Source organism: Agelaius phoeniceus, chromosome 7, assembly GCF_051311805.1.
Source record: "Agelaius phoeniceus isolate bAgePho1 chromosome 7, bAgePho1.hap1, whole genome shotgun sequence".
In the NCBI taxonomy this organism is placed as follows: Eukaryota; Metazoa; Chordata; class Aves; order Passeriformes; family Icteridae; genus Agelaius; species Agelaius phoeniceus.
In genome coordinates, this window is record NC_135271.1 from 29,035,848 (window position 1) to 29,049,139 (window position 13,292).

The 13,292-nt window shown below is 46.2% G+C and overlaps 1 protein-coding gene across 1 annotated transcript; it reads right to left on the reverse strand.

Annotated features, from left to right (window-relative positions):
- Positions 1-6,134: 6,134 nt before the first annotated feature.
- On the reverse strand, positions 6,135-7,265 carry HOXD4 (homeobox D4). Its single transcript, XM_054636712.2, has 2 exons — positions 6,848-7,265; positions 6,135-6,439 (listed from the first exon to the last, which is right to left on the reverse strand). The coding sequence occupies exons 1-2, from the start codon at positions 7,254-7,256 to the stop codon at positions 6,135-6,137; spliced, it is 714 nt and encodes a 237-aa protein (XP_054492687.1). The 5' UTR covers positions 7,257-7,265.
- Positions 7,266-13,292: the final 6,027 nt, after the last annotated feature.

A 13,292-nucleotide genomic window follows, 5' to 3' on the forward strand; every position in this document is an offset into this window, starting at 1 on the left:
AGAAAACACAGGCACATTTAACTTGAAAATGGAGGACGGCTGAAAGAAAGGAGCACCTTTGCCACCAACGCCAGAATTAAGATATGGTAAAGGGGACTGAAAAAGTATTAAGGAACTGTTAATCCTTTGGCTGGTGGGACTCCAGCTTTGCGCGAATTTGTCTCCAGTAAAGGATCTAAGACTTCTTCAATCGGAGCATATGTTCATAGAGCAATAAAACAGAAAGATTTACAGTCTCCGCCCGCCCCCCAGCAGCCTCGCACCCTTTCAGGAATTACTTATGATGATTTATAACAACAACTCCGGCAATTGTCAAACTGATAAAATAGCCCGGGCTATATGCGAGAATAAACGCTCTTATGAAAGGGTTGCGATTTATGTTCAGGTCCATTTTACTGCGTGTCTTGGTGGAGTTTGGTTTCTTTCCCGGCCCAATAGGATAATATAAAACTTCATTGATAAAAATGTAGGAGTTCTCGTGAAGTAGCGAATCTGTTCCTTAGTCACTACCACAGCACATAAACATTTGTCATTTTTGAATAATTGAATTAATGTGTTATTGTTTGAATGTATAATTCATAACATAGGAAACTTTGTCTCTGTCCTGCCACCGAAACGGAAGCAATAAAAAGCTACAATCTAGGGTTTTTAGAAATTACTCCAGCAAGGGATAATAAAGAATATCCTGTTTGCAGGAGGCATTTCCAGCTGACTGGGATTTCACAGAGAAATCTCACACTCGCCCGTATCCTATGGACTTTATCGAGAGTGGCTTTGTATAAAAACAAAAATGCTATTTTTCCCCAGTCCGAGCTATTGATCGGGGACTTGCAAGCCGGCGTGTCCGCTCCGGGGGCTGGATGCGGCCGGGCTCCGCTGCAGCCCCGCGCCGGGGCAGCGGGGCCGGGGCAGGAGCGGCGGGGGCAGCGGGGCAGGAGCGGCGGGGGCAGCGGGGCAGGAGCAGCGGGGCCGGGGCAGCGGGGCCGGGGCAGCGGGGCCGGAACCGGAGCCGGCCTTTGTGCGGGCGGCGGGGGAAGGCGCGCCCGGCCCCGGCTCCGGCCCCGCTGTCACAGACCCACGGCAAAATTTACGACCCCGCTTGCGAGGGAGCCGAGGGCCTTTCCCCGCCGCTGGGACCGGGCAGCGCTGCCCTGACAGCCGCATTGTTTCCTCCGCGGCGCTCCGCGCCTCCCCGCGCAGGCAGCCGCGGCCGAGCCGCCGCTCCGGGAGGCGGTGTGGCCATCAGCCTCTCTGCTCCGCGGCGCTCCGCGCTCGTCCCCTTTCCCCCGCTCCCTGGGAAGCAAAGGTCATCGCTTGCGCCCGGTCCGGTTCCCGGCCGCTGCCGCGCTGGAAATCAGGAAGCAGCGTGCCCTATTTGTCAAGTGTTTGACAGCTGAGTTCATTAAGGCTTAAATAAGGAGGAATAAAAGTAAAAAATATTTACGTACCGGGCGTCTCTTTTTCAGCAGCTGCCCAAGAGCTAGGTGTGCAGGGAGAGGGACGGCACCCTTTGTATATTATATTCTTGGGATCTCTTCAGTTTTCAAGTCTGATAGAGTCCTTTGCTTGGCAGATTAATGACGACTCCGTGTTTCTTAAGGGACGTGCTGAATTAATTATTTCGCAAATCACGTGGTCAGGACTTGTAGAAATCTATTCTTATCATCTTCCTTGCACTTTGAAATTCTGCCTGTTATGACTGTTCCTAGCAAGATTATTTTGGTCTCTAGGCTTGGGGGGAAGGAGGGGGAAAAAAAAAAAAAAGGAAAAAAGAATCAGGGGAAAGGGCTAACAAACATGGCCGTTGGAAGCGGTGTGGCTGTGCACCGAGAGGTCCCTATTTACTGTACTGTACAGTGAGTGGGGTTTGCTATTGACTCTGCCTTTCCTCTTCATTCTTACCTTAACGACTAGTGGTGATATAATATACAGAACTGTATTGATGTATCGGGAGTAACAGGAGGAGCCATTAAACAGCACAGAGAGAAAGTATAATCACAAGATGTGCCTCAATATTTAAACTTAGCGAGTGTGTGTTTGGAAAGGCAACCCCAGCCTCCCCTGGGCACGCTTGGGCTGTAAGGGCACATGGTTTCTGCTGGGCACCCTGCTCCCTGCCCGGCCTGAGCCAGAGACTGGATTTTTGGACTCGTGCCTTGACCACGCTCCAGGAGAGGACAAGCCCTCACTGACAAGCACTTATGACAAAAATAGTGCAATCGACTTCTCCTGGCTGTGTTATCGTCTGAGACACGCTGGGAAGAAAAAAAAAATAAAAATATGCTTGCCATAGGTGCATGGCAAAGTTTAAAGTCTCCAAGTTGTGTTTTCTTGTGATCTTTCTTTTGTATCCGCTGTCAAAGTGAGAGTTACTGCTCAGGAAAAACTACTGTCTGCATTGCAATTTCGAATTTCCATTTCTTTATTTAATTGATTCTTTCTAGGACTCACCTAAAAGAGACACATCTGTGTGGGCATCGAGGTGACTTCAGGTGTGGCTCCTCACCTCCTACCACACATGCAGAAATCCACGAGTCATTCTAGGAGGGCTTGTTAAATGCAAAGCAGCAGCAAATGGATGACAGGCACTTTTAACTGTAGCCCAAAAGTAAATATAGACTCCAGCTTGGCCTAGAGTCACACCATTATGGCTGAGGCAAACAGCAAACCTGTTCAAAGGGACATTTGGAAGGATGCTATGCAGAGTCACTCATCTTTTAACACTGTAATGATGGGAGGGACCAGCATTTTCACAGAAGAGAGACCCACCTTGTAAGGACTGATTGTTCAAGGTACAAACCAGAATCTATTTCTCTACACCTTTTATTATTTCAGAAGTACGTGGAGGGCTTACATCAAAACTACAGGCGACAGTTAGTATAAATAACGCTTTAATCAATGGCAGCAAAACATCAGCAAAGTCTATAAAAAGCATCACACTTTAACAGAGATGAGAGCGGTGCTGGACAATGCGACCGTTTAACAAAGGCTCCAATGCACAACGTTTACCCGCGATAAACAAAAATAATCAGTTTCCCTTCATACAAAAAATAACTCTGGACGAGGGTTACAACCATTGAAAGAAGAAAAAAAACCAACTCAGGTTCGTTTAGCATGGGAGATAACGACCAGTGGGTGCTGCTGGTCACTGTTACAGACATTCCCGACCATTCAGAGCAATGGCAGCTGAAACTATTTCTGTTTGGTACTCTCTGCCTCCACTTCACATATTGTCCTGTCTTAGGGTGCAATCACACCTATGGAAACCTACAGTGCTCCAGCCCCGCTCAAAGGGGACGTGCAAACAGGGCTGTAAGAGCTGTGCCTGCTGAAGCCAACACTCGTCCTGGAGTTATTACCATTTCAAAAGACAATGAGACAAATTCTGCTCGCAGCTACATGCCTGTTTGACTTCAGTGGGCGGGGGAAGGAAATCTGGGAGCAGAAGTTGGTCCTTTAACTTCGGGAGCCATCTCGGTTGATTAGAAGCACAAAGCAAGGATTTGCTTATCCAAGGCCAGTATTTTCCAGGACTGTACCACAGATGCCAAAGTTGGTAGCTCTCTCTCGAATAACACTTTTGCCCTGCTCGCAGCCAACTTATCGGACTTTAGGAGAACAGCGGGGGTCCGGGAGGAGGATTTTCAAGAGTAGCTAGAGGGATTTTACTTCCCCACACCCCTTTTTTCTTCTTTATTTTAATAGCTACGTATGAAGAGCAAAAGGATGGCTTCGAGCAGCTCTGCAGAGGAAAGGCCACTACTGCAGGAACCTGGTGTAACAAAACTTGAAAACTTGGCTCAAGAATTCCCTCCTCAAGCGCTGCTGCTAGCTGCTCTCCATGCTAGAGAAAGGGAAGGGTAGTTTGGGTCCAAAAGGTTAAGGGTTTAGAGGTCACTCTTCCCGGCTGAAATACAACTAATCGAATAGAAAATTTGTCCTCTGGGTGAACCTGTTCCTGCAATTTAGCCGAACTTCAGTAAAATACCTTTTCAGCTTCTCAACGTGAAGGCGTCAGAAAAAAGACGTCTTTACTATGTATGAACTCGGTGCTTTTTGTCATAGAAACAATGATGCGAATAATGCGGGAATATCCATCTTTAATATCACGACGTGGAGATATTCAAGTATTGCCATGTGCAAGTCTGAGAACTGGGCTAACCCTAAGGAAGAACAAAGAGTTTTCTCCAGGCTCTAAAACAAAAGACCAAGTCTTAAAGACACTTTGCGGACTTCAAGGGATGAGAAAAGGGCAGAAATTAACTGCTGGCCACAGTTAACGTTGCCGAATACACTCTTGTTGAAAAGCTCGCCTTTTATTTTCGAATTAATTCAAGCCCATTTTGGCCAGCGTTTTCCCGAGCGAGCCCAGAGAGCCGTGAGTTCTCAGTGGGAAGCATCCAGCCTGGAGAAGGGCACGTTAACTCACCCCCTGCTCTTTCCACCTCCCTTCAGTGTTTGCTGAGTTTCCTTCCTCGCCACTTTTCTCTTTAATAAAAGGATCACCTCGTTACAATTTTGGCTCTGTGGTCCCTTTCCTAGGCTGCCCTGAGGGTACAGGAGATAAGGGCTGAGCTTTAAAACCGCCTGAGCAGAGGTGTAAGTGGCTCAGGGAGCTGGTTTGGTTTGGTAGTTACAGAGCACTAAAACTTTGGCAACCAGCAGTCAGGGACAAATTCGTGGGTATTAGACCAGCTCTGCTCCCATCCAAGCCTTTCATCTTTCCTGAAAGCAACTTGCTGAGATTTCCAGCCATTGCAGTCATGTGTCATGGTTTGCTTAAGAGCAATCACTGTTCTAAAAAGGAAAAAAAAAAAAAAAGCAACAAAAATCCCCACCAAAACCAGAAAAACCCCACCAAAACAAAAAAAAAACCCTACCCAATCTTAAAAAACCCACCCAAACCTAAAAACTAAACAAACCAAAGCCATAAAAACCCAATATAAACCCAAAACAAAACAAACCAGCAACCCACATAGACTATGTCTCTCTAGCAGAAAAGAAATTTAAAATCTGGTTGAAAGAATGTGTTCAGCTTTCAGCTTTGAATGGCTCAGTTTATATCAGAAATCACATTAATTTTTCAGTCTGGGTTGCCGTTGTTTTTTGTGGGGTTGTTTTTTTTTTTGTGGTCTCGCCTCTTTCTTTTTCCTTTTTTTTCTTTCCGTTTTTAAATGAGGTATCGATGGTTTAAAGCACAGCGCTGAACAGAGCAGACTTTGGAAACAGATTTCAAGCCTGTTAGCTCTGGATGGCACACGGTAAGAAGCAGGGACACTTTTCCTATTCACAAAGATGGAAATTTAAAAACAAGGGTGGGGGGGAACAAGAAAGTTGTGTACGTTCAAGACAAGTAAACATTACATATGTGTTCATGAGACTGGGAAGAAAAATGCTGCATTTCAGCTCCCCTTCCTCGTTTTTGGTTTGACTATTTTTCTTTTTGTCTTCATTCTTCTATGCAACAAATAAATAAATACACTAACATTACCAGAACATAAAATAACCCGTTTTCACTTCATTTCTATGCACACTTTCTGAGACGTTATGGAAATGAGCAAGAATTTTCATTACACCGAGAAAGGTAAAGCAGCACAAAAAAAAAAGTTCACAATTACTAGTCTTTATGTTCGAATAAAAGACTATGCTATGAATTTCCTGTCCTCAACTTGCCCAAAATGCATTCTCCCGAAATTGCATGGGATAAAAAGACAATTAAAAGTATAAATCCCAGAATAAAGCATCCAATCTTCACTTCAGAATTCAAAACTGAAACACAGGACAGTTTCATTTTCAATGATTTATTATTTTTTTAAGGACAGAAGGTCTCATTTAATATTTTCCCAATTCCCACTGCCTGCATGATGGTTTGTTTGTTTGTTTTTCCCTCTCTCTCTCTTTCTTTCCTTTTTTTTTTTTTTTTTTTTTGTTTTCCTTTTTTAGGTTGTGCTAGCAGAGGCAAATAAAATAAAGTCCAAAGTAGCGTCATTTTGTCTCCTTTGTACAACAGTACCTTACAGAAAGATGACAGTTTCTCGTGTCCTTAGCTGCTACATGCAGGTTCTGCTTGGGCAGTGTCAGTTATGTACAGTACTGGTCAGAAGCGAAGGATGAAATGGAAAATTTCACCTCTTCTACAAAGTTGTCAAGTCAGTCTGGTGGTCCTTGGAACCAGTTTGTAAATGGGGGTTTGAACCAGAGGAAGAAGATCTGCCCTTCGTGTTGGGCAGTTTGTGATCTTTTTTCCACTTCATTCTTCTGTTCTGAAACCAGATCTTGATCTGGCGCTCAGAGAGACACAAAGTGTGGGCTATCTCGATACGGCGGCGCCTGGTCAGGTACCTGTTAAAATGAAATTCTTTTTCCAGTTCTAGGACTTGCTGTCTGGTGTAAGCTGTGCGGGAGCGTTTAGGTTCCCCTCCGTTGTAATTGGGATTCACTGGGAAAAAAATACGGAGAACTTTTACAAAGCTAATCTTGACTTGCCGGTCCGACTTTACAAAAGAAAACCTTACGAGCTGCGAGCATGTGGCCGAGCTGGATTCGTCCCAGTTGCTTACAATGGCCGGGCTGCTGCTTTCCCCCCTCGTTTGAGGCAGGCACTACGGGCACACGCAGCTAGGTAGGCTGGGAGCCTCTAGAAGGCTCCTAAAATGGAGTTTTCTCCTGCACGCCAAAGCCCCGCATGGCCAACGGCCTATTTCCTCAGCAATAAAAATTTATGGCGAGTGTAATTGGCCACCTCGGCTTAAAAAGCTCGCCCACGAGCCTGGCAGGGACTCGGCAGAGCGCCGCTGAGGCCGATCGGAAGCAGGGGAGAAGAGCAAAGTAAGAAGAGGATCCTTACCCGAGTTAACATGGACTTTCTTCATCCAGGGATAAACTACTGCCGGCTGCTTAACTGCGGAGCCGTTTGGGGGTTTGAGGGCCGGCTGCTGGCTGCAGGCTCGCGAGTTGGACATTGGAGGCGGTGGACAATGCTCTGCTGGGCCGGGGAAGTGGCTCGCCGGGCCGGATTGCTCCTGTCCGTGACCCCGCGGCTGCCCGGCAGAGCCCTGGGCATTGCTACAGCTAAAGGGCTGCTCGCTGTAGTTTGACCGTGGGTAGAGTCCCTGGTGCTGGAAATCAGCGCCCTGCGAGGCACTGTAGTACTCGGCCCCCTGCTCGCCTAAGTAGCTATTCTGCAAATATTCCTCGCAAGGAGGAAATTTGGGATCCACATACTTAGAGTTCACCATATACGAACTCATGGCCATTAATTTCTGAAGGTAGAAAATACTAATTTTTCTCGTGTTGTCTTTTTTTCCCCTGCCATAGAGCCCTCCTACTTGCTGTCAACTGAATAAAGTTAGGCGGGCATGTGACCGGCCCGGCCAATGGGGAGCCGGGCGCCCACCGCCGCATTTCCCCGCATTTCCAGCGATTCCACTCAATAACATCCCTCTAACCGAATGACCCCCCTCTCCGGCGGGCCGCACCCGCAAACCAGGTACCGGAGGTGTAGGGGTACCCCGGGGCGGCGGCCGCTGCCCTGCCCACAGCCTTTTGTCTGAGCCGGCTTCCCCCAGCCCCAGGGGATGCTGCCCTGCCGTCTGAGCCACTAGCCAGGATCGCCACCGGGGCTTGGTACCTCGCTTTAAATAAAATAAGAAAAAGAATCGAAAGGAATATACAGAGCGATGAGCTGAAGCGGGGTTAAAAGGGAAGAAACTGATAAGCAGGCGAGGAAAAGAAAAGCCATCAAAGAAGAGGGTAATATGATGTACAATAGATCTGTCCTGTCTTTGTCTAGCAGAGGTCATCCAAAAGTTACCAGAATTTAGTTCTGCTGAATAAAATTAGGCAATCAGTAACTTCTCATTCACTTTCAAGCCTCAAAATATACGCGTGCAAACGTATGCGTGCACAGACGCAAACGCCAACGTATATTTATAAATCTACACATGTATGTATATAAAATCGTACAGATGGCAAGAAAGAGTTCACTTTTAACCGCTAAAGTTCAATCAATTGAACTGGAGACGTCATTTAATTAGGTTAAAAATATCACGGCTTTAATGAGATAAATTCGGTCTTCATTCATCAATATCATTCCTGGAGCACAAGTAAATACATTCCAGCGAGGCGAATGCTGCTTTTGGTGCTGTCGTAAATATTTTGATGCGATCTGGACCCTTGACAGGGAAATTTTGCTAACGTCTGGCATATCTAGCTAATTTATGAGTATCTTATAAAAGACTCATTCACTGATTGGTATAGAATATCTTTTTTTTTTTTTTTCCCAGAAATTTTGTAACTTCTGGTGAATTTAACTGTTTAAATTCAAAGATTGTCAGTGAGAGTTAGGACTGAACGACAACCGAAGTTTTAAGAAACGTCCTAAAACCTAGCGAATAGGAGCGAGGCAGCAAAACTTTTATAATTTCTGAGTGTTCAGCACGCACATGCCTCTTGATTCCGCCAGTATTTTAACTTCTAACAATCTGCAGAAAGGTGAAGTTTTTGCATCGACCATATATTCCCCTAGAATCGAATCTGTGACTATATGAATATCACACAAATTCGGTTCTACAGGGTATATATAGACAACGTAATAACATTCTGTTTTCATCTACAATATAGCAGGTCTCTGCAATTCTCTTAGCCTCTTACTGTCTTCTGAGGAATGCAAACTATTCTGCTGGGACTCAGTTCTGAAATACAGATTTGCAGGAAGGTGGGATTTCAGAAAAGATTCACGCTTGTTATTATTGCTGCAATAGAGCTTTACGACCCTCCACCAATTCATAGCGACGAATTTCGCCTACCAAATTCTCAGAAAGACCTGCCGCTTTCTTTAAATTCTCTGCCACTTACGTCCTCGCTATGGAAAATGGACGTGGTCAGTCAAATTGCGCTATTTAGAATGATAATGGTTAAAGTAATTTAGCTAGGAGTCTTTAAATATTTAGGCTAACACGAATCTGAAAAGATTCTCCATAATTAGAAATTCCCCCAAAATAAAAAAGAATTTCTGAAAAATCGAAACAGAAGCAAAACAGCCGACAACAGAAACAGCGGTTGGTGAAAAAGATGAGGTTAAAAGCTGGAGTTAGTTGCTCTCGGGAAAAAGAGAGTTTCCAAATTTACCTTCATCCTATTATGCTGGTCTAGCTATTATCCCCGCGATCTGCCTGCGAGCCTTAGCCTCGCACCCTCCCAGGTTTTCCCTGCCGTAGCGTTTATGGTGAAGGGCAGGGCGAGAGGTCAGCCGAAATCATTTACAAACATATCACAAAGTTTCATTATTTTTACTTTGTCGACAGCGGCACACAGGAGTACAAAAGTTCATGAATTGTGTCTGACCCAGCTCCTCACTGCTGTCCTGCGGTCAACCTCTTCTCCTTCCACTATTTAAAACAGGCACCATAAGGACAAATAATGGTGCGGGTGTGATACATCCAACCACTGCGGAGGGCAGATTTGGGGGTGTTGCGCTTATCCGAGCGATGTGTACCGGGTTGTTTGGCTGCCTCCAGCTCCCAAGTGCCTGGGCTGGGAGATGCTATTTTCAAACGTCTGCTTTCTGACCACTGCGGCGGTGCCTCCTCCATAGCAAGTGCACCTCAAAACGACTTTATAGCCTTAATCTCCCCCCGGATTCTTCAAATCCCTACCCAGCTATTTTCAGCATCTCTCCCGCTTTCGCATCCTTTCTCTGAGGGGAGAGGGGATACCCCCCCGCCCTCGCGGGCGTTATTTAGCACCCGGCTGAACTGGCAGGGTAACTCCCCTCCGCCCCCCAAAGAGAGCTGTCCTTTGGGGCAGCCCCCGGGAGCGGACGAGCCCGCCTAGGGCTGCCCAGGGAGCAGCGATGGAGCTGGGGGAGCAGCAGCTCCCCGTTCTGCTTAATACTACACATTTTCATATTTGTTAGACGCTGTGACCTGCGTTTCACCTTATTGCACGACTTGCTCAGACAGGTCAAAGCCAAAGAGTTATTGATGAACAAAAGCGTTATATATTCACCTCCTGTTCAACTGCCCATACAAAATACTTTTGATCTATCAGGCTTTTTGTATTCTGGTTCATAATCAGTATGCTAAATGTACGTTGGCAGAAAACAAGTAATCCATACATTTAGGGCCGACCCTGTAATAAAATGCCAAGGGCGTCTACGTAGCACAGGACTGAGCTATGGGGGAAGGAAAGTTACCTATGGAACACAATTAAAATTGCAACGCTGAAGGCGATTCTTTAGCTCGTATTTATAGGACTCGAAAACCAATATTGCAATGGAAGACAAAAGGACCGGGAGAAGCTTGGCACACACAGGGAAAATAGATTATTTATCAGGAAACAGGGAGAGGAAGCGGGGAAACGCAAACAAACACACACGCAAACACTCCTCTCCTTCACATGCTCCGGGTCAGAGCCGGGCTGGCAGAAACGGGAAGGGCGGTGTACAACCTAATGAATCTCCAAATACCGCAGTCTTTCTTTCCCTCTTTGAGAGACAAGCCGGTCTCAGCCTGGAGGACCAGCACCAATGCACCCAGCTCCTCACTGGGGCCAGAAAGGTTCAACAGCAGCTCCTGATGCACACTGATCTTCTGCCCTCCCCTCGGTCCCCCTGGCGCAGCTCAGGCAGGACCATCTGGGATGCGAAAACCCCTACAGTAAAAGATTGCCCCGCTAAGCTCTGATACCCATTCTATTCCGTGCCTTCACAGCATTTAAATCCACGTTAGAGTCTCCCTTGCCCCGAGACCTCTCGCACCAGCAGATCAGCTCTACTGCCCGCAGAACCGGGCTGCAGCTGGGCTGCCCCGGCTCGCCAGCGCTGACCGCCCCCAGCCCCTGCCGCCTCTTTCACCCAGCCACCCGTCTGTGCCAAACGAGGGGAACAGCAGAAAGCAGGCACAGCTCTGCTTGGGATCCATCCCGTCTGCAGAAAAGAGTGGGAGTAGCCAAGGTTATGAGGTGCTGGGATACAACGTGATCCGTCTGGATTCTGCACAGGGAGGCGCTGTACAGTCCCGCCGAGTTAAAATGGAAACGCTGCTAATTGCTTTGGAGTGCTTAAAAGCAGGACGACACCTGTACAGCCCTGTAATAAACCCCCAGGAGACTGCACCTCTGCTTTTAATGCTAGCCAGGATTATGACATGGTACCACAAACTGACTCCACAAGAACCTTCCCATGCTGACATAGTACTTTCTCTTTTTTTCTTTTTTCTTTCTTTTTTTTGGGGGGGAGGGGTGGTGGAGGAGGAGAAGGAAGAATTATCCATCAGGAATCATAGTTTGCGGGTTTTTTAGGTCTGGAGGGAAGAACCAGGATTTTCGAATAACATAAACTACGAGAAATAAAAGGTTACTTACTGTGGATGTTCTTCCATGCTGCAGAACCTGTTGCAATAAAAACGTTTGTTACTGTTGTATTCCACATACGGGTGATATTTCTGGAGAACAATTACAAACCACGTTTGATAGATGAAGGCAGAGAGGAGCTGGTGGTAAATCCTGCAAGCAGAGGAGTGGTGGGATGGAAGCCCCTTCCAAATGAGGACCACGTTGCGTTCAGGCAGTTTTTTATGAATACACGCTTTCCCTGTGCCTGGGGTGTGATCTTTCACTTTTAATATTCATAGTCTAAATTTTATACGGGATAATTTCTAAAGAAATGAAGAGCCAGACCTCCTTCTTTCACTAATGGAAAAGAATAACAAAGGCCTTTGTTTTTTTTTTTTTTGTTCTGTGGGAATCCAGTCACATTCAGATCACCTTTGCCAAACCATCACCCACAAAATACGCCGTGCAGCATTATATCCGTGCTAAACACAGAAAGACCTATAATTTTATCAGAATAAATAAATAAATATCGGATTACTCCAAAATAGTTCTCTTTTAGGATCACCTAATTAACCTCTCAGTAACCACGAGACATGCGCCTTTGTTTGCATTATAGAAGGATAGATTTGACTTCAACATTCCTTCAAATATTTTATTAAATCTATTCAAAGATCACATAAGAGAAACAAACCCACACGTCTAGTCTAATTCTCCTGAAACTCGTCATATATTTAAAAGTAAATACTACTGGGGGGTTCTTTTCTGTAAGCGATTTTTCATCTCCTGTATTGCCTTCCTATGATATCTTGGCGAGTTATTGTATTAAACACAGAGCAATTGCCTCCGTATCAATACTTCACTGCATAGAGCTTTCCAAGACCTTTCTTGTTAATTTAATTATTTCTTTTTTTTCTTGTTGTTGTTTTAAGTTCTGCCCACTCTAGGTAACATTCATAACCTGCGAGGAGAGTGGATTAATTATCAGCATTTTGGCACTAAGCACCCCCTTACGAAGCCTTTCCTTTTATTAAAATAAATGTTTTTTATTAAAAAAAAAAAAAAGAAAAGAAAAAAAAAAAAGGAAAAAAAAAAGAAGCTTATCTCCATTTAAGAAATGCCATTAAATTCGGAAATCTCAGCCAGAGCGCAGCCGGCTGGCCCCGGCGCAGCCGCACCACCTGAGGGTACCTGCCCGTTCCCCCCGGAGCCGCGCCGGGCGGGCAGCGCTGCCGCCCCACTGCCGGCGAGTGCCCGGGGCCGGGAGCCCGAGCGCGGCGGCGGAGGGAGGCGGATAGCGGACTTACTGTGCGCTCCCCCCGCGGCCTGGGGGACCCGGGAGCAGAGGTGCCTGCGCGGTCGCATTCCGCCGACGGTTCCCTGCTAACACTTTCCCGATTACTGCTTCCAGGAACGAAAGCATCTGCACTTGTATGCTCTTAAACTAATTTATGGTGGGAATTATATTTTGGCTTGTCAACTCTCAAGCCATAAAACAAAGTTTATTGGAATCACGTGCTTCTAAATAGCCACTCAGGACTTATCTCTGTGGAACCATAAATAACCTTCAGCTTTAAACTTTTATTCGCTAAATAAAGGTTCTCTGAATCTGTCCTATAAAACGGGACCGGGTCGAAATAGCGGGGATGGGTGGAAGCTCAGCTGCGCGGCGTTATGCCGGCCTTTTTTGAGGAGCGTGTTTTAGGAAAAGCTGCAAAGGGGACTTAGCGCTCCCAAAGTGCTCTTGGGAAAGGAGCCGGGCGTGTTTTCTGTGGGTACCCGTTCAAACCTTTCTTTATAGCTCTTGGGGTACAAGGAAGCACATCTTTAGGAGGACAGAAAAAAAAATCCCACCAAAACAGCAACAACGACAAAAAAACCCAAACCAACAGAAAGATGGAACCTTTTTCCCTTCCCTGGGTGTTTATGGCATTCTGATGAGGCTCCCCTGAAAACGGCTT